Source organism: Sinohyriopsis cumingii, unplaced genomic scaffold (genome assembly GCF_028554795.1).
Source record: "Sinohyriopsis cumingii isolate HCF-2022 unplaced genomic scaffold, ASM2855479v2 utg001938l, whole genome shotgun sequence".
In the NCBI taxonomy this organism is placed as follows: Eukaryota; Metazoa; Mollusca; class Bivalvia; order Unionida; family Unionidae; genus Sinohyriopsis; species Sinohyriopsis cumingii.
In genome coordinates, this window is record NW_028316086.1 from 152,225 (window position 1) to 179,436 (window position 27,212).

Genomic DNA, 27,212 nt, shown 5'->3' on the forward strand with positions numbered 1-27,212 from the left:
GTCATTACGTCTAAAGAACTTTACCATCCAATGTCACAGACTCGTTTCCGCCGCTTGGAGACGAAAATCTTTAATGATTGATGGGAAATTATAAGCAGCAGACAACTCATCGTCAACATAAACACAACATAAACACAACGTATTTAGTTTTCCACATAGCAGTTGTTTCTTCCTGATTTCAAACAAATATATATCATTTCGATTCAAATGTAAATTTCCATTGATAGTCAAAAAGCGTAGCAGATCATATTGCAAAGAGTGTATTGCAGGACACAATATTTTTGCTAAAGAATCACACCCACCTTTGCTTGCAACATTAATTAAGGACATACAGAGTAGGAACCATACAGAGTAGGAACCATGCTTTTGGGAATGCATGCTGTGATGGACTTAACGTTTGTTAGAAAAATGGCCTTCTGGACAAAGAAGGTGGCATTTGAGATGACTTAGGAAAACGCGAACACTTCAATACTTACGATACTCAAATGTCTAGGCAGTCCAATGTTACTACCGATTGTAGCTTATTCATCATTTCAGTAACCATATTTGTCTGCCTCAATAACTTTCTCTTAGAACAAAAATTATACTCTTTGAGCCTTTCTCTTTCGTATTTTCTGCTCAGTTGTTTCATGACGTATTTTCGTGTCTTTTATGCAATCCATTTATCTTCACACAAAATATACAATTTTTTCTTCCGTTTTACTTTCTTTGTTTGTAGACCCTGGAACCGGCACGACACCAACATCATCAGCTAAAGGTAAATATCTCTTTCTTACTGTCTTTTGTATTTTTTTCTGATACTGATTTCAAGTTTCTTGTTTTGCTTCCACATTTCATTTACACTTTTGCAAGTACAATAATCATCATGTGCACTGATGATTTTCCACTCACATCCGTGTAGCTGGCATTGAATCACACACCACTAATTGTGTTTTATAATGTTAATAATATTGGTAATTGCAGGCTTTTGCGATATTCACATGTGAGATCTTGCATATTCCTTAAGTTTGACAGGATAGATAATTTATGAAATGTGCATAATTTTGGTTAGAGTGAAAAGTTAGATTGAAAATCACCGATTGAACCACACATTGGGACGGATGAAGCATATTAATAGTGTGAAATGTAATTTACAGAACACTCAATTCATGTGAGTTACACAGAATGTTTGGAGTACACCTGAACTTGCCATAAAACTATAAAAATCTTCCTTACAAATCTATGTCCGTTTATTCAAAACCGGACACGACAAAGAAAGAGACACAAACTACAACAGGTAACGGACATAACTTGTATCTACTTTTTTAATATAAGATGAAATATTATGAATGACACAAAATATGCATGAGGCAATATAATATTTCTATATACGTGAAAGTGCATCTGCCAATCGATTGTCTTTCCCTTAAATTACCTAATGCCAGTACTGTATTCGTGCAACATCAAACTTCACCCTAATTTTCTTTGATTTTTGTCTTTCATCTTTCCATTGCAAGTAAGGGGATTGTGATCTGTAAACACAATGATTGGAGAAGGAGCTGAACTAAAATACACTTCAGTGTTACAAAGTCAATATCGAAACCAAACATTCCTTCTCGATTGTGGAATACTTTATCTGGTTCTTCTTAAATTTATTTGAAAAATAGTACACTGGATGTTCTACACCATTTCTTGTCTTCTTGAAATAATACTGCTTTAACCCCAACATCACATACATCAACATCCATTTTCAATGATCCACTGAAATTTGGAGCTGAAAGAACTGGTGCACTCCTGAGAATGGCCTTTAACTTTTCAAAAGCCTCCTGACATTCTTCACACAAAGAAAATTTTCTTTCTTTACTCAAAGAGTTTGTCAGGCGTTCAGCAAGTTTAAAAATATCGGAGCAATATTTCGAATAATAAATAATTCATACCCATAAATTTGCATTAGTCAGTTTGTCAAAGAATTTACGAATCGTCTTGGAGTGATATTTGTAGGTGTCAGACATCATCTATATAAGCATCGCAAGTATCTATATCAGTTGTAACCATGTTCATAAAACGTTGAAATGTACAAGGCGAATCTTTTATCTCATGTATTGATAAAGTCCATCTGGAGTTACGAATGCCGATATTTCCTTTTTCCTTTTCGTCGGTGGAATTTGTCAACAATCTTTTCAAAAGTTGAAACTTGGTGACATATTTTGCATTTACAATTTTATCAATGCAGTCGTCGATTCTTGGCAATGGAAATGAATATATTTTTGTAACACTGTTCACCTTTCTATAGTCTGTGAACATGCGTGAAGCATTTGGTTTCAGTACAGGAATGCATAATGAAGTCCAGTCACTTTTACTCGGTTCAATGAAATCATTCTCCAGTAAATACTTAATTTCCTTCTTCAAACGATATAAAACCTTTATCACTTTTAAATGATCCTACATATAACATTTTGTATGCGCTAAATAGCCTAACAGTGCTGGTGCGCCGTAAACATACAATCAATCAATCAATCAAGTTTTTTCAAACATTTCTGGTTGACAGGGTTCATTCTGTACAGATGCTGTTTCACTAGTGTGAAATCTACTATTTCATCTTCATGATATATTTTGTTTGCTAATGTTGGAACATCTGGAAATAAGTGCTCATATTTAATAATGGCTGTTTTAGTTGAACTTGTTTCTTGTTTTTGCAGATGTAAACGTTTCTGGTCCAGATTATTCATAATTTATTTGTTTTATAATTTTGATAATATTGGTGAACGCAGTATTCAGAACGAGATCTTGGATTCTTCTATAATTTCTATAGGAAATTTAATTGCTGAAATGTGCACGTTACGGTTAAAGTGAAAACGTCACCGATTCAACAACAAATTGGCATAGGTGGAGTATATTACTAACGTGGAATGTAAATTTTATATACACTCCCATTTGATATTTGGAGTACACCTGAACATACAGTTAAACTTCCCTCAACAGAACATACATATAGACCAAATTTTTCGCTGATTTTTCGAGGTCATCACTGCATAGTAGTTAAACAACATTTACCATACCATGATGGGGATAAAGATATATAGTTAGTCTCACAGCTAGATCGGGTAAAAAGTTGTCCTTTTAGGAATATTTTAGTCATCAACTCACATTTATCTCCAAGACACCTAACTTGCGATGGTGGCATATACTCAGAGCCTTAATATGAACTGTACTTCACCTATTCCATATCTTCAACCTCTTTATCTCAATCACAGAAATTCTCTGGAATTCTCGTACCTGCCATTCCAGCTTTCTGCTCTTTACGAAATATATATCACTTGAAGTTTGACACATGCCTCAAGTCACACAGATATAAATCTATTCTTTCAGTTCCATACTGTTAACATAAATTCCCATGACATGAACTTGGAACAATTTGCTATTCCTCGTGCAGTTGGAGTCTGGAAGCCTTAGGTTACAACCGAAACTGATGGTTGGGGTTAAATGCCTAGGAGAAACAAATATATTAACTTTCATGTACTGGTATACAATGTAAGCAGTTATTTTCCAGTTTCAAGCATGTTCATGATCTCTCGAAGGGGTGGGAGAAATAAATTTAAATCTGATAAAACATCAGTATTCTAATTAACAATGTTCATGTCAACAGCGGAAGGAACCCTCACCAGAGATGTCCGCTTGTCTGAACTTGACACGAAATGAATAATGTTCGTTGTCAGTGCATTTGCAGATGTGTGACTTAAATAGAATTGACCAGATGCGCCATGGACCAGGCAGAATTTCTCGTGTGTATGCAGTTCTGATAATCGAGTACGTAGTTTGAGAAAACTAATTTCGAATTTAATACCAAAGAATTCTTATTTAAAGCTTGTGTTCAGTCTTAGTCCAAATTTAAGAAACGCTACTGCTTGCATATGTTTGAAAACAGTAGATCAATATGTCTGTTTAAAAACTATACACATCTTCCTTACAACTCTATTTTGTTTAGTTGAAGCATCGGGCACGACTAAAGAAGAGAACATAACTTCTATCTGTCTCTTCAACGGATCGTCCGTTTGACATTTGCAGAGATGCCGTTTATAGCTATCACTGTCGAACTCTTTTTCAGCCCTTTAACAGGCAATTTAGACTCTAAATATTTCCATCCTTATCAAAATAAAACAACTTTTCACATTGCTTAAAGATATGTGTATCATTTACATGTTTCACTTTAAGCTTTTCAAACAACTGTCACAAAAAAACCCCAGTCATTCTCGACATTTCCTTTTCGTCACCCTTCTCAAGTCGTTTATATTGACAAATTGTGTTCTAGATTTTATTTTATTTGCAGTGAAGATGAGCAATAGTGACGAGTAGAAATAAGGCTATTATAAATTGAAATTTCAGGTTAATTGGCAATCATTTGTATATGTAATTTTCTATGATAATGTACATACTCCACGAGTCCCTCTCTTTCTCTCACTTATTCCCTCATCACCCCCGCTTCTCAATTATTCCCTAATATCATTTCGTTCCTTTAATTGAAGGTCTATATCCTCTCTCTACGTGTAACGAACTGTATTCCATTTTATTTTCTCCTTTCATAGCGCCTGGAACAAGTACAACATTAACATCATCAAATACAGGTAAATCTAATTTTCTCTTTTCACTCTATTTCTGTTTCTCCCACTGAGTTAAAGTTGTTTTATTTACTTCCTTAGTTACATATATCATTCTAAAACTGACCGTGAACACCATGTGGTTTCTTCATCAGTCCCCTTTCACACTTGCCTATTGACAACGAAACTACAACACACTGTATTGTGTTATGTTCTAATGATATTGGTGAGAACAAACTTAAGTAGATTTCAGGAATGTTCTCGAATTCTGAAAATATAAAGAATCAGTGCAAACAGACAAAAACGGCTGGGGACAATATCACCAATTCAAGCAGGAAGTCGTAAAAGTGTAGGATACTGATCTTATATATAATGTTTCCTACACGCTCTCACCTAACGTTCGGATGTACAAAAGAATTTGCGGTGAAACTTTGAAGAAGACATTAAATAGAACAAACATTCTACCGAATTAATAGAGGTGATCACTTTCCAGATGTTTAATGAACTTTACAATACCATTTTAGATACGCATTTCCACCGCTTGTAGAATAAAATCATTAGTGCGAAACAGCGGTCAGCAACAACCAACTCATCGTCAAAATCCATACAATTTACCCAGTTGTTCTCAAAGCAGTTAGTTATTCCTGCATTCAAATAATCTCAAACTATGATTCAAAATGTAAATTTCCCATGATAAATAAATTCTCAGCAGATCATATTGCAAGGGGTGTATTGTAAGACACAAGATTTAAGATATAAATAAATCACACCCGAATTTGCAAAGTTATCCATCAAATATAAAGAGTAGAAACTACGCTTTCGTGAATAAATGATGTGGTTGTCTTACCGATCGTTAGAACATTGATTATCTGGAGAAAGAATGCAAAATTATGCATTACATATATAAGAAAGTACAACGATTTCTATACTTACGCTATCCAGATGTCTGTACATTCCAACAAAACGTTACAACTAGCTACTCCATCATTTTAATAGCCATGTTTTCCTATCACCATATCTTTGTCTAAGAAAGAAATTATACTATATACTATTGGAGTCTCTGTCTCCCTCGCCCATTTTCTTTTCAATGTTTCATGGTGTATTTTCACTCATTTTATGGACAGCATTTATCTTTGCACAATGTGTAACACTTTTTCTTTCATTTTACTTTCATTATTTATAGCTACTGAAATAGGCACGACACCAACATCATCAACCAAAAGAAAATATCTGTTTCATTCTTTCTACAGTTATTTTCCTCTGATTGATATCAAGTTTCTTACTTTGCTTCCTTACTTCATTTATACTTTTGAAGGTACAAGAAACACCTTGTACACTGATCATTTTCCACTGACATCCGTACAGCTGGCATTGAATTACATTCCACTATACTGTATTTTATAATTTTAATAATATTGTTGAGCTCAATCTTTTGCGCTATTCATATATCCAAACATGGATTTCTTTCTAATTTTGTCAGGAGGAATAATTTCCGAAATGTAAATACTACGGTTAGATTGACAATCACAGATTCAACCACAAACTGGCATTTGCACTTTATGTTACTAATGTGAAATGTAAATTTACTACACGCCCTCACTTGATGAGTGTTACAAGGAACATCCCGCATACTTCTGAACATCACCGACAAATTTCCATCAACAGTATATAATTACGGAACAATCGTATTATTTCAATCGCATAGAATTTGTGGAATTGTCATACCTTCTATTCCTGGGGTCGGCTTTTAACGAAATAAATATCACTTTAAATTTGACACATGCCTCAAGTCACGCAGACACAGATATATTCTTTCCGTTCCTCTCTTTAATTTCTGTTCCCATGACATGCACCTAGAAATAGTAGCTATTCCTTGTGCAGCTGGAATTGGGATCCATGGTTTACAACGGAAACTGATGGTTGGGGTTCAATACCTAGGAAAGAAATATATTTGTTTCCAGTTTTAAGCATACTGATGCTTTGTGGCAGGGGTGGGATATTCATATCTACAGATGAACCTCAATCTGGTGACAAATTTTAAGAAAGGCTGGAACTCGCATATGATTGAAACCAGTGGATCAATATGTCTGTTTAAAACTTTATCTTGTTTTATTCAAGCCCCGGACACGACTAAGAAAGAGAACCAAACAGTGACAGGTAATGTACATAACTTCTGGCTCTTTTTGGATAGTCCGTTTGACATTCACAGAGATGCCGTTTATTGCTATTACTCTCTAAGTCTTTTAAGCCCCTCAACAGGCAATTTGGCTGTCAACATTTATATCCTTATCAAAATGAAGCAACGTTTCGCATTGCTTAAAGATATTTGTATCATTTACAGGTGGTTTCACCTTTAGCTTTGAAAACAACTATGTCACAAATAACAGTCATACTCGATATTTCTTTTTCATCACCCTTCTCAAGTCGTCTATTTTGAAAAATTGCATCCTCCTTCGTTTTTTGTTTTATTTTTGTTTCTTTTGCAATGAAGAAGAACAATTGTGACGAGTAGAAATAAGGCTATTATAAATTAAAACTTTAGATTAATTGGAAATCACATGTAATATAACTTATAAGCCCCCCTCTTTCTCTATCTCTTACTCACTCGCCCACCCGCCGCCTCTAAAATATTCCCTAATATCATTTCGTTATTTTAAATGAAGGTCTTTATCCTTTCTCTGCGTGAAACAATTTCTATTTTAGCTTCTTCTTTCATAGCTCTTGGAATAAGTACAAAATTGACATCTTCGAGTATAGGTAAATATAATTTTCACGTTTCACTCCATTTCATTTTCTCCCCGTGAGTTAAAGTTGTTTTACTTTCTTCTTTAGTTCCAATAATCATTCTAAATCTGACAGTAAATACTATGTGGATTGATCAGTCCCCATTCACACTTGCCTATTGGCAACAAAACAACAACACACTGTATTGTGTTGTGTTCTAATGATATTGGCGAGCTCAAGCCTTTGCAGTGTACAGGATTGCTCTCGAATTCTGAAAAGATTAGGAATCAGTGCAAATATACTAAAATGGCTGGGGATAATATCAACATTTCAACCAGGAAGTCGTTAGAGTGGAGATAACGATTTCACATATAAGGTTTGCTACACGTTTTCACCTAATGCTCGGATGTACAACAGAATATGCGGTGAAACTTTGAACAAGACATAAAATAGAACAAACATTCTACCGAATTTGTAAAGGTGATCACCGTCCAGACGTTTAATGAACTTAACAAGTCCATTTTATATACGCATTTCCACCGCATTTTTAATGTTTAGTGCAAAACGACGGGCAGGAAGAACCAACTCAATTCAAATAATCTCATGATTCAAAATATAAATTTCCCATGATAAATAAAATCTCAGCAGATCATATTGCAAGGAGTGTATTGTAAGACACAAGATTTCAGATTTAAAAAAATCACACCCGAATATGCTTGAAAAATTATCCATCAAATATAAAGAGTAGAAACTACGCTTTCATGAATAAATGATGTGGTTGTTTTACCGATCGTTAGAACATTGATCATCTGGAGAAAGAAGTCGAAAATTTACATTACACAGAGTTGAAAATACAACAATTTCTATACTTACGCTATCCAGATGTTTGTGCATTCCAACAAAACTTTGGAACATGCTGTCCCATCATTTTAATAGCCATGTTTTCCTATCACCATACCTTTGTCTAAGAAAGAAATTATACTATATACTATTGCAGTCTCTCTCTCCCTCACCTACTTTCTGTTCAATATTTGATGGTGTATTTTCACTCATTTTATGGACAGCATTTATCTTTGCACAATGTGTAACACTTTTTCTTTCATTTAACTTTCCATCTTTATAGGTACTGGAACAGGCACGACACCAACATCATCAACCAAAGGTAAATATCCGTTCCATTGTTTGTATACTTCTTTTTCTCTGAATGGTATCATGTTTCTTACTTTGCTTCCTTACTTCATTTTTACTTTTGGAAGTACAATAAACACCATGTGCACTGACCATTTTCCACTAACATCTGTGGAGCTGGCATTGACATTACAAACCGCTATAATGTATTTTATAATTTTAATAATATTGTTGAGCTCAATCTTATGCGCTATTCAGATATGATATTTTAGATTCGTTTCTCATTTTCTTAGGAGGAATAATTGCTGAAATGTGCATAGTACGATTAGATTGACAATCGACCGATTCAACAATAAACTGGCACATGTAGAGCATATTACTAATGTGAAATGTAAATTTCCAACACACTCTCACTTGATGAGTGTTACAAGGAGTATCCCGCATACTTCTGAATATCACCAACAAATTTCCCTCAACAGTATATAATTACGGACAAACGTATTATTTCAATCGCATAGAATTTGTGGAAGTCTCGTACCTTCTATTCCCGGGGTCAGGTTTTAATGAAATAAATATCACTTCAAATTTTACACATGCCTCGTGTCACGCAGACACAGATATATTCTTTCCGTTCCTCTCTTTAATTTCTGTTCCCATGACATGCACCTAGAAATAGTTACTATTCCTCGTGCAGCTGGAATTGGGATCCATGGTTTACAACGGAAACTGATGGTTGGGGGTCAATGCCTAGGAAAGAAATATATTAACTTGCCTGTACAGGTATGCTCCTTAGGAAGTCGTTTCCAATTTTAAGCATATTGATGCTTTGCGGCAGGGGTGGGATATTCATATCTACAGATAAATCTCAATCTGATGACATATCTTAAGAAAGGCTGGAACTCGCATATGTTTGAAACCAGTGGATAAATATGCCTGTTTAAAACTATACACATCTTTCTTACAACTATATCTTGTTTTATTCAAGCCCCAGACACGACTAAGAAAGAGAACCAAACAGTGACAGGTAATGTACATAACTTCTGTCTCTTTTTGGATCGTCCGTTTGACATTTACAGAGATGCTGTTTATTGATACTACTCTTTGTCTTTTTAGACCCTCAACAGGCAATCATGACTGTCAACATTTCTATCCTTATCAAAATGAAACAACTATTCGCATCGCTTAAATATATTTGTATCATTTACATGTTTCACCTTTAGCTTTGAAAGCAACTATGTCACAAATAACAGTCATTTGCGATATTTCTTTTTCATCACCCTTCTCAAGTCGTCTATTTTGAAAAATTGCATCCTACCTCGTTCGTTTTGCAATGAAGAACAATTGTGACGAGTAGAAATAAGGCTATTATAAATTAAAACTTTAGAGTAATTGGAAATCACATGTATATGTAACTTATGAGTCCCTCTCTCTTTTACTCTCTCGCCCTCCTCCCGCCTCTCAAATAGTCCCTAATATCATTTCATTCTTTCAAATGAAGGTCTTTATCCTTTGTCTGTGTGAAACAATTTGTATTCTATTTTATTGTTTTCTTTCATAGCTCCAGGAACAAGTACAACATTGACATCTTCGAGTACAGGTAAATATAATTTTCACTTTTCACTCGATTTCTTTTTCTCCCCGTGAGTTAAAGATGTTTTACTTTCTTCTTTAGTTCCAATACTCATTCTAAATCTGACAATAAATACCATGTAGATTGATCAGTCCCCATTCACACTTACCTATTGGCGACTAAACTACAACACACTGTATTGTGCTGTGTTCTAATTATATTGGCGAGCTCATGCCTTTGCAGTATTCAGGATTGCTCTCGAGTTCAGAAAATATACGGAATCAGTGCAAACAGACTAAAAAAGCTGGGGATATTATCAACATTTCAACCGTGGTGAGAATGATCTTAAATATAATGTTTTCTACACGTTTTCACCTAATGCTCGGATGTACAACAGAAACTGCGGTGAAACTTTGAACAAGACATAAAATAGAACAAACATCCTACCGAATTTGTAAAGGTGATCACCGTCCAGACGTTTAATGAACTTAACAAGTTCATTTTAGATACGCATTTCCATCTCCTGTAGAATAAAATTATTAATGTTTAGCGCAAAACGCCGGACAGGAAGAACCAACTCATCTTCAAAATCCATATAATTTACCCAATTGTTCTCAAAGCAGTTAGTTATTCCTGAATTCAAATAATCTCATAATATGATTCAAAATATAAATTTCCCATGATAAATAAATTCTCAGCAGATCATATTGCAAGGTGTGTATTATAAGACACAAGATTTCAGATATAAATAAATCACACCCGAATATGCTTGCAAAGTTATCCATCAAATATAAAGAGTAGAAACTACGCTTTCATGAATAAATGATGTGGTTGTCTTACCGATCGTTACAACATTGATTATCTGGAGAAAGAAGTCGAAAATTTACATTACATAGAGTTGAAAATACAACAATTTCTATACTTACGCTATCCAGATGTTTGTGCATTCCAACAAAACTTTGGAACATGCTGTCCCATCATTTTAATAGCCATGTTTTCCTGTCACCATACCTTTGTCTAAGAAAGAAATTATACAATATACTATTGGAGTGTCTGTCTCCCTCACTCATTTTCTGTTCAATATTTTATGGTGTATTTTCACTCATTTTATGGACAGCATTTATCTTTGCACAATGTGTAACACTTTTTCTTTCATTTAACTTTCCATCTTTATAGGTACTGGAACAGGCACGACACCAACATCATCAACCAAAGGTAAATATCCGTTCCATTGTTTGTATACTTCTTTTTCTCTGAATGGTATCATGTTTCTTACTTTGCTTCCTTACTTCATTTTTACTTTTGGAAGTACAATAAACACCATGTGCACTGACCATTTTCCACTAACATCTGTGGAGCTGGCATTAACATTACAACCCGCTATAATATATTTTATAATTTTAATAATATTGTTGAGCTCAATCTTTTGCGCTATTCAGATATGATATTTTAGATTCGTTTCTCATTTTCTCAGGGGTAATAATTGCTGAAATGTGCATAGTACGATTAGATTGACAATCGACCGATTCAACCACAAATTGGCACATGTACAGTATATTACTAATGTGAAATGTAAATTTACTACACGCCCTCACTTGATGTGTGTTACAAGGAGTATCCCGCATACTTCTGAACATCACCGACAAATTTCCATCAGCAGTATATACTTACGGACAAATCGTATTATTTCAATCGCATAGAATTTGTGGAAGTCTCGTACCTTCTATTCCCGGGGTCAGCTTTTAACGAAATAAATATCACTTTAAGTTTGACACATGTCTTATGTCACGCAGACACAGATATATTCTTTCCGTTCCTCTCTTTAATTTCTGTTCCCATGACATGCACCTAGAAATAGTTACTATTCCTCGTGCAGCTGGAATTGGGATCCATGGTTTACAACGGAAACTGATGGTTGGGGGTCAATGCCTAGGAAAGAAATATATTAACTTGCCTGTACAGGTATGCTACTTAGGAAGTCAGTTTCCAGTGTTAAGCATATTGACGCTTTGTGGCAGGGGTGGGTTATTCATATCTACAGATAAATCTTAATCTGATGACACATCCTAAGAAAGGCTGGAACTCGCATATGTTTGAAAACAGTGGATCATTAAGCCTGTTTAAAACTATACACATCTTTCTTACAACTCTATCTTGTTTTATTCAAGCCCCAGATACGACTAAGAAAGAGAACCAAACAGTGACAGGTAATGTACATAACTTCTGTCTCTTTTTGGATCGTCCGTTTGACATTTACAGAGATGCCGTTTATTGCTATTACTCTCTAAGTCTTTTTAGCACCTTAACTGGAAATTTGGCTGTCAACATTTCTATCCGTATCAAATGAAACAACGTTTCACATTGTTTAAAGATATTTGTATCATTTACATGTTTCACCTTTAGCTTTGAAAACAACTATGTCACAAATAACAGTCATTTTCGATATTTCTTTTTCATCACCCTTCTCAAGTCGTCTATCTTGAAAAATTGCATCCTGCCTTTTTTTTTTTGCAATGAAGAAGAACAATTGTGACGAGTAGAAATAAGGCTATTATAAATTAAAACTTTAGATTAATTGGAAATCACATGTATATGTAACTTATGAGTCCCTCTCTTTCTCTCTCTCTTTTACTCTCTCGCGCCCCCAGCAGCAGAGGGGGCGAATCGGACATTTTGTCCAATCGTTATTTGGCTTAATTATTACTTTCTGCACTCAACGATCTAGTGTCGTCAGCGCCTGGTAAAAAAAAAACGACGACGTCGTTGGGGGATCGTCGCGTCGTCATTTGGTTTAATTAACACCTTCTGCGCGCCGATCCCCAGCGTCGTCAGCGTCCGGTAAGCACATCGACGACCGCGTCGATGTTATTGCCCCCTCTGCTGCTATGATCTTACAAACAGAGTGATCACTAACTCCTCCTCTTGCAGATCAATTAGGTTATTTGACTGATCGGTAAGTCTGAAATTAATTCTCGTTAAAAACCGATCATGGCATCGCATATAGACCGGATTAATCGGACTCTCAATGATCAAAAATCCCGGAGGGGCTGTTGGTGAAAACGAATAAAGGATATACCCCTGTTGAGCTTGATTTGATTGCTTGGTATCCACCTGATAACTCCCTTCGATAACATCACACACTAGATTGATCGCTATCACTGATGCGATATTTACGTTGTATGGAGCAATATGCCTACCACCATCTCCGTTATCGTGTCTGAGGATAGTTGATGGGGGGGTGTCCGCGGGTGGATTCTTAGGCCATCCTAGTATGGTTCTTATTGAACTGTTATAAATATCAACCATATACCCCGGTGTGCTTATTTCAATCGTCGACGATAACGTCGGTTCATGAACCGTAATAGCGATTTTTGATTCCTTTCCTGTGATCGATTTTATTCTGCGTTGAAATTCTTTATTGATTTGCTCTATTTGGTATGACCCAGTTGGTATTGTAACCTCCTCCCAGTCTGGGGTCCCATCGGGTTTATTTTTCCGTGCAAAAACCAGCGAGTTATTAGGTTGTTGTCCGTTAAATGCGTCCGCTCGGATATTAGGCCAACTGTGATATACTCGCAATTTTGCCAGCGCTATTTCCTTTACTGGAACCGGTGATGGAAAGTTTACATTGAATTCGGGTTTCGTTGATGTTATCGATATCATATTTGTTTGTACCGGAGTGGTATTCTCCGCGATCCGCTGAAGTAATTGAGACCCTTCGGGGTTCAGCGACATTATTATTATTCGTTGTTTTTAGTGTCTAATTTTAACAACCAGGTGGTTTCGGCTTCCAGTTGAAAATCCTCGATTTTTGACATCGCGGAGCTATATAACTGGACCATCGTGGAGAATTCAACATCGGATACGAACAAATTATCAATCGATAACGAGATCAACCCGGATAATTTCGAGTATGCGTCGGATACTATTTGATGTTTTACTGTATACTCGTTGAGTTTTTTCTGAAAACACGATGATATCTTCCTAGTGATTGCGTTGGCAACTCCAGCAACTGTTGTCATTGCGGAGACAGCGATTGGAACAGCGATCGGGGCTATCGTGGTCACCGTGGATAAAATAACACCGGTGCCAGCTACTATACCCGATACCGAGTACACGACCGCGTCGATGGCGGTTATTTTTCTGCGGTATTTTTTTATTTTTGCACGGTATTGTTCGGAAAGCGTTTTCAAGTTCGCGGAAAATTCTTTTGCGGTATCGAATCGATATTGATGTGACGTCGGTGATACCTCTGATTCAATTTCCTTGGTGGTCATTTTTATTTTAAAAGAGCTAGTGTTTTTAATTACTTAGATTCGCTGCAAATTCCACATACCATGTAATGTTTGCCCGGGCTAGATTTCTATCAACGGCATAAATTGTAAACTGTTCAGTTGCGTTCCTGTCTATAATTGTTGATATTGTATTGTTAAACCCGGATGAACTCGACGATAATATATTAAACTGCATCATTGAAACCAGTGTCAATCGATAAATACCCTTAACAGTTGCGGTAATATTTACTGTATTCTGTGTAGGAGTCCAATCGAATGATCCATGCCGAATTGTGTATACTGTGTTGATGATGTTCTCATGAGGGATTTTTATTTTTTCGAATTGCTCTGCTACTCTCGGTAGTCCGTCTTTAATCGCTTCAACATCAGTTTTAATCGTTCCTATTTCCTGTATATGCGTGTCCACATCTTTTTTGTTCGCTGCAACCCTAGTAATGAGTGTATTTATTTCCTGTATATACGTGTCTATACTTTTTTTGTTCGCTATAACATTAATTTTGAGTACTTCTATTTCCCCTTCATGCACGTCTATACTTTTTTTGCTCGCTATAGCATTAGTGTTAATTGTTTCTATTCTCTGTCCATGCGCGTCTACATTATTTATGATCGTTACAACATTAGTTTTGATTGTTTCTATTTCCCGTGTATTCTCGGTCATACTTTTTTTGTTCGCTGCAACATCAAGTTTGATTGTTCCTATTTCATATGTATGCACGTCTATGCTTTTTTTGTTCGCTGCAACATCAGTTTTGATTATTCCTATTCCCCGCCAATACGCGTCTACATTTTTTTTGTTCGCTTCAACATCAGTTTTGATTGTTCCTATTTCCTGTGTATGCGCGTCCACACTCTTTTTGTTCGCTTCAATATCAGTTTTGATTGTTCCTATTTCCTGTGTATGTGCGTCCATATTATTTATGATCGTTGTAACATCAGTTTTGATTGTTTCTATTTTCCGTCCATGCGAGTCTACATTATTTATAATCGTTGCAACATTAGCGCCGATTGTTTCTATTTCCCGTTCATGCGAGTCTACACTCTTTTTGTTCGTTGCAACATTAGTTTTGATTGTTTCTATTTCCTGTCTATACGCAGTGATATCATTTATAGTTATTGTGATCTCATCCGGCTTGGTATTTTTTTTACCAAAGAATTTATCAAAGTTGTCATCGATCCTGTTAACATTTTTTCGTAACGAGGTAAATTGGCCCGGCAGCGTCATAAGATCCGAAATAGCATTTGTTATTATTATAAAATTCGGTTCGGTTGCCGTCGGGGGCCCCCGAAAAAAACTATCGACAATGTGTCGCACATCGTCGAAATGCGTTAGCGTCAACACGATCCGTTCTTCATACGATTTAATTTCACTACGTAAACCTTTTAACGAATTTGACATGGTTATATAATTGTCGCCAAGTGTACTTATTTTTCCATTTATCGTCAAGATGGATTCACCCGGTTTGAGTCGTCCGTCGCTGTTATACAGCGCGATAGTGTCCTCGGCGGCATCACGCTGTCGTATTAAAACGTCATTCAGTGACACATTACCGGATTTCAATTTACCCTGGCGGTCTTGAAATACAACTATTTCGCCCGGGTCAACACTTGTTAGATTCAACATATCAGCGATTTCATCCTCAATTAGTTTTTTTATGTCGGCGGCGGCCGTTTCCGTGGATTCTTTCAGCGCCGAAACCGGTCGCCCCCAGATATCAATCATTATTATTGTAAATGTTATTCTCTAAAATCCGTTGAGCTTCTACGACCCCACTAGTGTATTCGTTTACAACCACATGAGGTGGTTTCCGCGATGATGAAATCGCCGCAAGTACGTTCAATACCTCACGGCCACATATCGGTGGGCCACTTAATCGCTGTGTTGGCAGCGTGGAATAAAAAACCCGGGCTGAACACGCCGGGGCTGAACACGCCCGGATATACCGCATGAACTCTTTCGGCGGAGCTAACCCGTATGAATCAAAATAGACGATCGCACGCGGATCAATCGCGTACGCAACCCAATGAGTTCCCGCTCCGGAGGACCCATCGAGGTTAATTATGCCGGTTTCAATATTTCCTGGTGCCGCCGGTAATTGATCTCTCATAAAAACACCTCTGAAGTTTTTTATCGCTAGCGCGTTTGCGGCGTCTATTAAATCAAAATTAGACATTGGAGTCATTGACTCAGGAGTCATTGACTCCCGAGTCAATAAACGGTTCCCGTTAGTCTTAGACCCTTTCCCGAGTACCATGAATACGGGGTTCCCGGTAGTCTTAGACCCTTTCCGGCCACGGGTCGTTTTTTTTTGTAGCCTTTCCCGGTTGCCTTCTTCAATGCCATCCCCGCCGCGGTACCAACGGCTCCTAACGCCGCCGCCTTAGCCACTGCTGGTGCGGCCGCGGCAATCAATGCCGGAATCGCAGCTAACAGCGGAAATATTCCACCGGTCTTTTCCATGTTTTTAATTCCTGCGGCTGAAAAATCTATTTGAACACCCTTTTTATTCTTCATCGCATCATTGAAATGTTTTATTTGACGCGCCGTCAACGATATCTTATGATTACCACCCGCCATCTGTGACGGCTTCAGCGTTATTGTGGTCCCGCATTGTTTAGCCGACTTTGATCGTAATTTCTTGACTTGACCATCAGTCAACTCTACACTGACGACACTATACGACATTTTATTGTAAACGCGTTTGTGTTTTCAATTACATGTTTTCCACTGGCGCATCAACGATTCTCATTCGTCCACCAACACCTTCTAGCAGCATTGATTTATCGCTGAGAATGACAGCAACCGCTCTATAATCGGCGCCACCCGGGGCTATACGAGCTCGGAAGTGTATATCAACGACGGATTGTCTCGTTAAATCAAGATGTTCCAGCGAAAAATAATAAATCGGATACAGGTTTTTAAAATCAAGTTGCGATATTTGCAAACCAGTGTCGACGTTTTGATCACGACCCATATATGACAGCAATCGATGATACACACGTGCGATATGGTTGTCGCCGTAATTAAGCTGTATGTCCTCGGATGGTTCCTGTTGTCCGTTTATTCTCAGCGAAACATCCCTGACTCCTAATTGATCAAATATCATATGGCTGCGTTCTTGACTGCCCAATCGTTCCCTATTCTGTAGCGCTATGAATATATGACGCGGGGCTGAAACACCCTGTTTTGATGCCAGGTGCCATGTAAACGTATCGGCGACGTTATCTTCTTTAGCATCAGTTGTTACCGCTAGCCAACTCAACAACGATTGCCCTCCCTGTTCCATAAATGCTAACAATCGTGCTTCCGTGGTAACTGATGCAGTCAGCACCGGCATCCACAATGCCATTTTAGTTAAAACAACCTTACCGGCAGCGACGCCAGCAGCATGCCATATTGCATTGTTATCATCGCCCCTTCGCGTCAGCGCGATTGTATGCTTAGCCCCATAGACAACTTTTCTGACATTTCTGCAGAATCCAAATATGTGATGGAGTGGAATCGCGCATGAAAACTTTCGGCGTTGTCCTTGCAACATTCCTACTCGTGTTGCAAACCCTAGATTAAAATTATCGTTAGTACTTTTTATAATATTGAAATTAGCGCCTGGTCTTGCTCTGCGGTCTGGGTTATTTGCTTCAGCCTGTGGGTCAACTGCGGTATCTCTTTCCGCCAGCACGTTGATGTACTGAAGATGATCAGCGTTATTAGTGGTGTCCTTCGCAAACATCATAGATGGGCCCGCCGATCTTGTATAATCATCCGAGTATCTCGCCAACCCAATTATCGTCGTTGCAACATCAACCTCGCGTTCTATTGATTCAATTTCTCGCCCGTCAATAAGATATCTGGCGCTCTCAAATAACGCCATGATACCGTTGTTGACGAAGCCAACTCGAACACGATGGTCATCTGCGTATGGTGCATTATCGGCGGCATTTGTCACGAGTTCTCCCTCAATTTCGATAAACGCTTCACACGGCAGAAAGTATTTACTGGTATCTTGGACCTGAAGTTCAATTCGCGATCGTAGGTCGGGTTGCGCTGCATAATAAGAATAAAATTGATAATCACGGACAGAATCATCCCTGCGCACTGGGGCGTCCATATCAAACGCAGGATCAGCGGTACGCGCAAACATTCTATTATTTATCATGTTGATGTTTTCAATTGCGATTTTTTCGTCGTAAACCACTTCCCGCTATCGCGTTCATGAGCGCGTTGGTTGCCGCATCGGCGGATGGCGAAGTCGCCAACGACGGAGTCGTCGCCAACGACTGAGTCGTCGCCAACGACTCTAGTTTTTCTTCCACGGCGTTATTTATTACTTTACTGACATTTGCAGGCATCACTGTCGTTGATGGCATCTGTTTTCTTTTTGAGAATCTCTTGGATTTCACCAATGACATTAGTTTGTCCCGCGCGGCTGAAAGCGCCTTTCCGGCAACATCTCCAATGGCACTAATACCCTTATCACGAATAACATCAATAGCCTTCATTCCTAATTGTTTGGCTAACGGCGCTACTTTTGGAGCCATTCTTGTAAATAACCCCGCAATGGTGCTACCGAGACCATCTCCATAGTACGCGCGGTAAACAGGCAATCGCGAGTTTACCACGTAGACGAGTACTGGTTTATCATGGTTGTAGTGTATGATCATCCTTATTAAAAACACCAGTTTTCCAATTAATCATCCACGAGCTCGTCTATGAGCGTTCGATATGCATTAATGTCCATAATACCGCCTGTAAATAACCGCTTGCAAATATCAGCGGCCTCATTGATTATTTCCGTAGAGTTATTTCCGGCTCGTTTTCCTCCGATTAGTACTTCCAGCCGTGATATATCACTGAGAACACTATTAGGACAGGTAACGCCGTAGGATTCTTTACCAACAGAGTATCCTTTTCCTTTTTTTGGTGTTATACTCTTAACTTCCTTGTGGAATGCGTCGTAATCGGATTTACTACGATGTGGCAATGCATCTTTATGTTTACTCGCTAAATACACTATTCTTGCCCAGTCTTTTAACGACTTTATATTTTTCTCGTAACCGCTATTGATATGCTTCTTATCTCGTATGCTCTTAACAAAATTGTTGGCAGCAAAATTAATTAATTCTTCCCTGTTGCTGAAGCCTCTAATTTCATCTATTGTGCTCTTCTTGAGTACAATACGGGGTATATTCCCCTCTTTTTCTTCCGGTATTTCTTCTTCTGGTGTTTCTTCGGGTATTTCTTCTTCTGGTTCTTTCGCAGCAGCGCCTAGTTCTTCTTCGTCGGCTATTGTAACATAAGGTTCTTGTGGTTCGGTTATAGCGAGTGGTGGTGGCCTCCGTGTTGTAGCAGCCACTATTTTTGCAGGGAGTGTTTCTAAAGACCTTTTTGTTTGTTTTGTCTCTGCCGCTATCTTTTCAAGCGCACCAAGAACGGGTACAGTTACCGCCGTAACATCCTTAGTCGCTTTAGTTACCGGGGCAAATAACTGTTCACTTCCAACAGCAAAATCAGTTTGCATTTGTTGTCGCGTTTGAAGTTTCTCTCTCACTCTGTCTCGTAACGGTATAAACTTTTTAAGCGCTGCTAGCCGCTCTCTGGCTAGCCGAGTAGTAAGTGATTCACCTACCATTATTGTAAATTGATCCGCAATTTTCTAATTTTCCGCCGAGTGTACCATCGGGGGCTCCACGGAGTTTTCGTCTATAATCCTTCTAATGTTTTTGATCTTACTAGAAATCTCCCGGCGTCGTTCATAAACACGTCCGAGTTTTTTTCGTATTATTTCAACGGCAGTAAATAGTCCAATGAATGCATTTGCGTCATTGTGGTACAGGTTCTCATTAATCGTATGTTGTAATCGTTTTATAAAAAAGTACTCGCGGGCCAGGGTAAAACGCCCCCGTTTCGACTGTTCGTTAATAATCTCATAATCGGATAATATTTTTTCACTGTCGAGACCATCAGATAATTCAATTCCTTGATTTTTTAATTTTGAAATCTCAGTTAATATATTATTGATGTCTTCGATATTCATTATTCTTATAAAACATCTTATTTCTAATATCAAAAATTTTAATAAAATTATTGGGGGTCATTTTTGACCCCGTTTTTTGTATGGACAGTACAATGCCGTAAATCTCCACTCGAGTGTTGTGGCAGATTGCAGGCATACATGGACAGTACAATGCCGTAGATCTCCACTCGAGTGTTGTGGCAGATTGCAGGCATACATGGACAGTACAATGCCGTAGATCTCCACTCGAGTGTTGTGGCAGATTGCAGGCATATACATATACTTAATTAAGGACATTCACATCTTGGAACCCCAAAGCATACATCTCCGGGAGGGAGGCCTAGGGTGACAAACGTCATCGTAGACCGCCCAGAAGATATGCTTGGGGGACATCACTACATGTACTTAATTAAGGATGAATATATTTACAATGAAATGATTGATGGATGATGGGACGGCACAAGACAGCACAAACATAAAACGGCGGGGCGGAACTCTACGGCCAATTCAACCAATCAAAAGCAACCCAATTAAATTAACCCGGTTGCATGATTGTGAACAAAAGACAACCACACGCCCGGGTCAAGAGCGTGGGTTAGTTTTGATTAGTTGAATTGGCTTTCGAAAGCCCCAGGCTTATAACGAGTCATCTTATATATAAAGTGACTAATACAGCGGCGTCAGTCACAAGGTGTGTGTTAATTTGAATTCCCTTGAATCGTTTGAATCCTTAAATACTTATTAATGGTGTTTCACGGCATTTAAATGAAACCAAATACTCAAATAAAACATTAAAAAAAAGAATACAGCTGTTAGATAATAGCGTGTATTTCATTAGTTTTCATCGTAAAATGATTAATTAATCGCAACATTAATTAGACTTCAAGGGACGCAACATTAATTAGATTCAAGGGACGTAACTCTTGTCATGCGACGCTATCACAAAACGAGTTATCTCCCTTTGATGTTATATATGAAAATCGAATTCTATGACCCGTCTTTTTTGAGATCGCTGTTTGATATATTCGTTCTGCAACAAATTGTATTGAGGCGATACAAATGTCAAAATATTTTCCTGCCTCATTCATCGACTGAAATATTTTTTCCTCGTGAGTTGTTGTATCAAATGACTTTACGGGTTTTGCTTTCTTTGAGTATTTACCAGTTTGGCCTTTTTTACTATTTTCACTCTGAGAGATGGCTTGCAGATTACACAGTCTGTTATTTTGATAATTAGAATCAATGTGATCAATAACGAGACTATCTTTGATCAATCCGTGGAAACATTCATAGATGATTCTGTGACAGAGATATTTTTTCCCTCCAGCAGTAAACATTAAATACCCGTGATTGTTTTTCCATCCAACCGGCTTCTTCAGTCTACGATTTCTAACAATACCGTCGCGAGATGCCTCGTAATTGACGAGCAGGGGATGCGGCTGAAATTCTTGGTCCATTTGTATAATAATACTACTTGTCTAATTTATTATTTGGTTTAATTATGAATCTTTCAACGTAGTCTTGGGGGGTTTTGATGACGAAGTCGGCGGTGGGGTTGATGACGGCGTTTTTAATTCGCTTGTCATAATAGCGTTTTAGTTCCCTGTATCGCTTTCCGCCACAATTGATACACAACTGTGATTTTCCTCTTACACCGACGTGGCAAACCAAGCACGGGAGGGGGCCAAGAGAACCATTACGAACGCTTTGTAAATGATACCCGCAGAATTCACCTCTACATGATTTATTGCACGGGGTTGTCGACCCAATCATCAACCATTTGCAGTGATTCATTATACTATATTCTTTCATTTAAATACTTGTTTTAATTATATGGATGAGTTCGAGAGATTGGCAGCAATTAAGCCCCGGAAAAATATTAGGTTTAATCTCGATAGAGTCCTCAAGGACACACCAAAAGCGTTAATAAACGATAAAACCCTGTTGAGTAAAATACGCGATTGTATCAATGAATTCAAGCGTGATGGCGCATCTCACAGTTGGTCAACATTTCGAATTGATGGCATTGTTGATGCTACCATGAACGACAACCGCGCAGCAATGATAATATCACAACTTGACGGTAAAAGGTATTTCTTCAGAGTAAAATTCATTGTCCGGGTGGAATCAGGCGATTGGATCATGCGTGATAAATTTGAACCAGTTCTCAGCGACAAGAAAACAGTCACTGTCAGCCGCGACTCCAAGCCGGGGTTGTTAACCGGAATTGACAAACCATACTATGAACGAGCGTATCCTGAAACAGCAGTTGTTTATGGAATATACCCGTTAAATAAGAAACCTGATATCGGAAAACTGAAACCGATGAAACAGTCAACTGGGATAAATTGTGTAGCAGAACGAATAATAGAGCATTTTACAAATGCATGTCGAGGAAACAAATTGACTGATTTACGACGTAGCAAAATCAACCAGTGGGAACTAACCGTAAAAGAGCGTGGAGCAACCATCAGCGACATAGCGAGATTAGAAACATCGCTGAGATTTCCAATAACCGTTACAACGATAACCGGTGAAGTATTATACGAATCGAAGTATAAATCGAAGGGAGCCCCAATCAAAATTATTGATCATAACGAACACGCATGGACGCCCGTGATCACAATATTTCCACGGGATAGAACAGTAAAGTATATACCCGAAGAATTCCTGGGAGAACAATTCTCCAAGGACGGTTTTCTCGCGGAGAGGAAACTATTTGATGCTATTGCCTACTTGTGTAAAAACGACCCTGTATCAATGTGGTTACTTCGCAGCGCTGAAAACGATGCGGATACCTTTGATCAGTTTGTAAGACCAAACGGTGAATTATATCGCACTGAAGCATTTCACAACAGGATGAAAAAAACCGCCATAGAATTTGAGGAGCATGATGAACAACTGCTAACAAATTGTTTTACGATTCCATCGGTTGTAGCTCATGTTGCAGCAAGGAAAAATGCGTGGAGACCAACGCGCAGGGAATTTCTACCGGATGTACAATCCAGTTGTTTGGAATACTATCACGGTGGACTATGGAACACTGAATACAACCGCGACGCTATGATCTCGGTTGATATGGTTGCCTGTTATCCAGCGAGTTTTCTCGGGTATGGATCCGCCGCTGAGTACTTTAGACGATTTGGACACCCCAGTCATGAAATGACTCGTGTTGCTATTAATGGACCACTGCCTGATTTTGATTTAACCGGATTCGCTCGCATAGTATCATTTGAATTCGCGGCAGGACTCCATCGCTGTTGCTATATTTGGATCGGTAGACACATGGCTGAAAAGAGATGGCTGCCAATAGCGCTGCTACGGTATATGATTGATTGTAGCATGCTAGTTTCGTTGATTGTCAGTGACGCGATTATATCATACCGGGCACAGACTGAAGTCTGGTTACCAGAACCGGAGCGTCTAGATAGCATAATTGACGAGTCCAGAAAAAACATTGATGCCGACGAGGAATATATCATCGAATGGTCCAGGAGGATATTTAACCAACGAAACCGCGAGGCAAAAGATCTCGGTAGAAGAATAATTGGTAAGTTCACACAAGGTGGAAAAAACCACGACTACAAACGATATTGCTCACGGCTGATTATAGATGACGCAGAATATGATTTCGTAATCAAGGACGCAGTGGCAAAAAATAGATACGTGAACTGCAAAACAGCTTTCTTGTCCAATGGAACGAGGTTGGGTACAGTTGTTACCTACAGCGATGGAGACAGCCCGGCGTATCCACATTTGAGGGCGTCTATGCTGGGTTATGCCGCTATCAATTTATTCTCGATGATAAATAGATTCCCCGATACCGCGGTTAGAGTAGCCGTTGATTCATTTTATATTGACGTAGCGTATAAGGGAAACGTAGCCGAGTTTACTAGTCCGGACGAGAGTTGGGGTACATGGAGAATTAAAAATGAAATACGACGCGATTATTCCCCGTCAGCAGATGTCACCGTTGAGAACAACTACTTACGCGGTGATAAATTGTCAGAATGGTCTAATGCACCATCGTGTTCTGATCCAATTTGTAGACATAAAACAGTTTATTTAAGCGGCTGTGGCGGGTCAGGAAAGACGACTCGGGCAATTGAATTATTTCGAACGCGGGCAAGTATAATCGTGCTTACACCGACCCATAGACTAGCGCGAGAGATAAAACAACGAAATGTTGACGCCGTTACTTATCACAGCTTTTTTCGATACAGCGGCGGTGAGTGGACTCCTGATCGAATGGGTGAAAAATTTATTCCCGACATTATCATCTGGGATGAGATATGTACTGTTTCGTTAGATACTTTACAAATGTTTCTTGAGTGGTTGCTGCGCGCGAATACAGCGGTAATCATGTGTGGGGATCATGGCCAACCACCACCATTTGTCGGCGAGGGTCCACATGATTGGTTAAGGGGTTTTGTGGACTATTATGAAGAAACCGATACTGATTACCGAGCACTTGATGAACAACTGCGCGAGGTTAAAAAACTAATCAGATTACAGCCGGATAGAGTTCAGTGTGAAATAATCCGCGAGGTAATTCCGGAAACGCCGTTGAATGAATTCTGGGAAACATGGAGACCAAACGATTTGATTGTAGCGAGTAGAAAGATAGTCAGAGACACACTTCAGCGGAAGTTGTTTGCGTTGCATAAGGAAAAGTTTCCAACGCGTCCAGTGCCGTTATGTTATAGACCCGCGGACACACGGCGGCAGAACATTGAAGTTGAAATTCCAGGCCGGACAGAAAAACAAATTCTCGTGCTGAATGATATCGTGCTCGTTGATATCAGCGTCGTCGAGGACGCGCTACGTGCTAATAAATCCCCGTGGACGCTAGGATACGCAACAACAATACATTCCTCGCAGGGACTAACCATCACGGACACAATTGTTTGGATAGTTGATAATCGCATCGAATGGTCGAATCTAGTCTATCTTGCAGTGTCCAGAGTACGAAGGATAAATCAGCTTCGAAGAATTGTTGTTGACGGAGCCGGTGACGGAGTCACTGACGAAGCCGGCGACAAAGTCACCATCGATGCAAGCGTCATTGATAGAAAACTCTCGGGTTACCGCCAACAGGATAAAAAAAAACAGCGGCGTTTTGATATTGATGCCGAATTAATAATCTCGCTACGACAACAACAGAATAATCACTGCGCGAGTTGCAATTGTATAATGAGTTGGCGTTATTCGGATAAAGACACTCGCCAATTTACCGTGGATAGGATCGATAACAGTCTCGGTCATGTCAAAAACAATGTGAGGTTGACCTGTCTTGAGTGCAATAGACGCAACGGCGCTAGTTAAGACCACGTGGGGGCAATTGAGTATCGTTAGGTATCACTTGTAGTTGCTCGCGTGTAAATCCGCGCTGAGGAGCAGTTGAATCCAGTCTATAGATCGGTGGTCTACCAGTTGATCGTGTTATCGTTGATATGTTATGTGTGGTAACACTCCAAATAGGATCAGTAGCTCTTTTTTACCGCCTTCAAGCTCTCCTGGTTCATATAGATATCTAACAGTGACATCACCAAGAATCGGCTTGGAAACGCTATTTATTTTTGATTTTCCGGGTATATACTCGTATTTAATCGCGTCGCTGGGCTTCATGTTGATTGCTCGGGTAATCTCGTTATTTAACGCTGCAATTACACCTGGCAACCTTTTAACCCATTCACGAGATCGTTTTTCTTGGATGAATTCCTTCGCGTATTGATATCCAAATAACCGTTCAGCGAGAGTCCGATTGAATCGTTCAACAATTGCCTGATCACGATGTAGCGCAGTATGACCTCGTCGTATCGCGACGCTATGATGTTTCAGCGTTGATAAAACAGCGCCGCGAAATTCACTACCGGGATCAACTTGTAATAGATTTGGCCAGCGCAGAGGGCCTCTTCGATAAATTCTTTCAAACGCAGCGGCTACTTCAGTTGCCGACTTTGTTTTTAACGGCTCCGCTTGTTTGTATCGACTCGCAACATCAACTACGGTTAGCGCGTATTTGTAACCGTTGTCATGCGGCAAAAATAGTATATCAGCCTGATGAACTTCATTAGGTACGCTGACATCAAAGCGCGAGAAGTTGATTTGTTTAGGCGGTGGTAGATAGATTTGCCATATAGCCTGTTTGGATAACCAATTAGCCGCAGTGGTCTTTGTTACCTTTGCAGCGCTTGCAAGCTTACCAATTGCGGCCTTCCCCTTCCAGTATCCTCTCGGAGAATAATAGATGGATTCCATGTTGTTATTATAAACGCTATCGTTTTCAATTACCAGCGCCAGAAGCTCCGCTTCCAATCATTAATTTACCTTTCATAGCCGATTTTACCAACCATGAGGCCAATTTTTCTTTGACGGATTTATCAGGAATAGCATTTAATGCGTGAATTAATTTTACATCCGCGATATGACGCTGTTGCAGATCGCTACTTTTGTAAGCAACATCATGAGCATGACACGCCTTATCGATAGCGTTTATTGGATACTCACCGGGTTTGGGCTGATTTTGATCATCGAGTCTAATATCTAATCGTGTTCCGGGGCCACAGTAGTTATATCCTGGGAGGTGTTTTTCTCCTGGATACTTTGCCCACGGTGTTCCGGGGAGTTTTGCCAATTTGGCTGCGATGTCACCTCCTCGCTTTTTTTTAAAACATCTCCGGGTCTAATAGAAATAAATCTAAATTTCTTTGTACCGCATTGTACACACTTGCCAGTAAGCGCCGATCTGTTATTTCTTGTCGTAACGGTTGTCATATCATTTGTGCCAGTACGTACTCTACACTTCACACAATATAGATCCATAATTTATGTATAGAGATATGAATATAATTGATTTTTCGGCGACTAAAACAAGAGAACCAGTTAAGCATGTTGCAGCGTTACCAAA

At 38.9% G+C, this 27,212-nt stretch overlaps 1 protein-coding gene across 20 annotated transcripts in view; it reads left to right on the forward strand.

The window, feature by feature from the left end:
- The window catches only part of LOC149771348 (uncharacterized), a 106,815-nt gene that overhangs the window by 26,127 nt on the left and 53,476 nt on the right, over window positions 1-27,212 (forward strand). For 12 of the 20 annotated variants that reach the window (XM_089948593.1, XM_089948572.1, XM_089948579.1 and 9 more), the window contains 9 exons: window positions 719-757; window positions 4,563-4,601; window positions 6,693-6,731; window positions 7,293-7,331; window positions 8,422-8,460; window positions 9,412-9,450; window positions 9,985-10,023; window positions 11,173-11,211; window positions 12,165-12,203. In XM_089948593.1, coding sequence (XP_089804719.1) covers window positions 719-757; window positions 4,563-4,601; window positions 6,693-6,731; window positions 7,293-7,331; window positions 8,422-8,460; window positions 9,412-9,450; window positions 9,985-10,023; window positions 11,173-11,211; window positions 12,165-12,203 — 351 coding nt within the window. The remainder of the gene's footprint in view (window positions 1-718; window positions 758-4,562; window positions 4,602-6,692; window positions 6,732-7,292; window positions 7,332-8,421; window positions 8,461-9,411; window positions 9,451-9,984; window positions 10,024-11,172; window positions 11,212-12,164; window positions 12,204-27,212) is intronic. The other 8 variants (XM_089948587.1, XM_089948589.1, XM_089948590.1 and 5 more) reach the window with 4 other exon arrangements.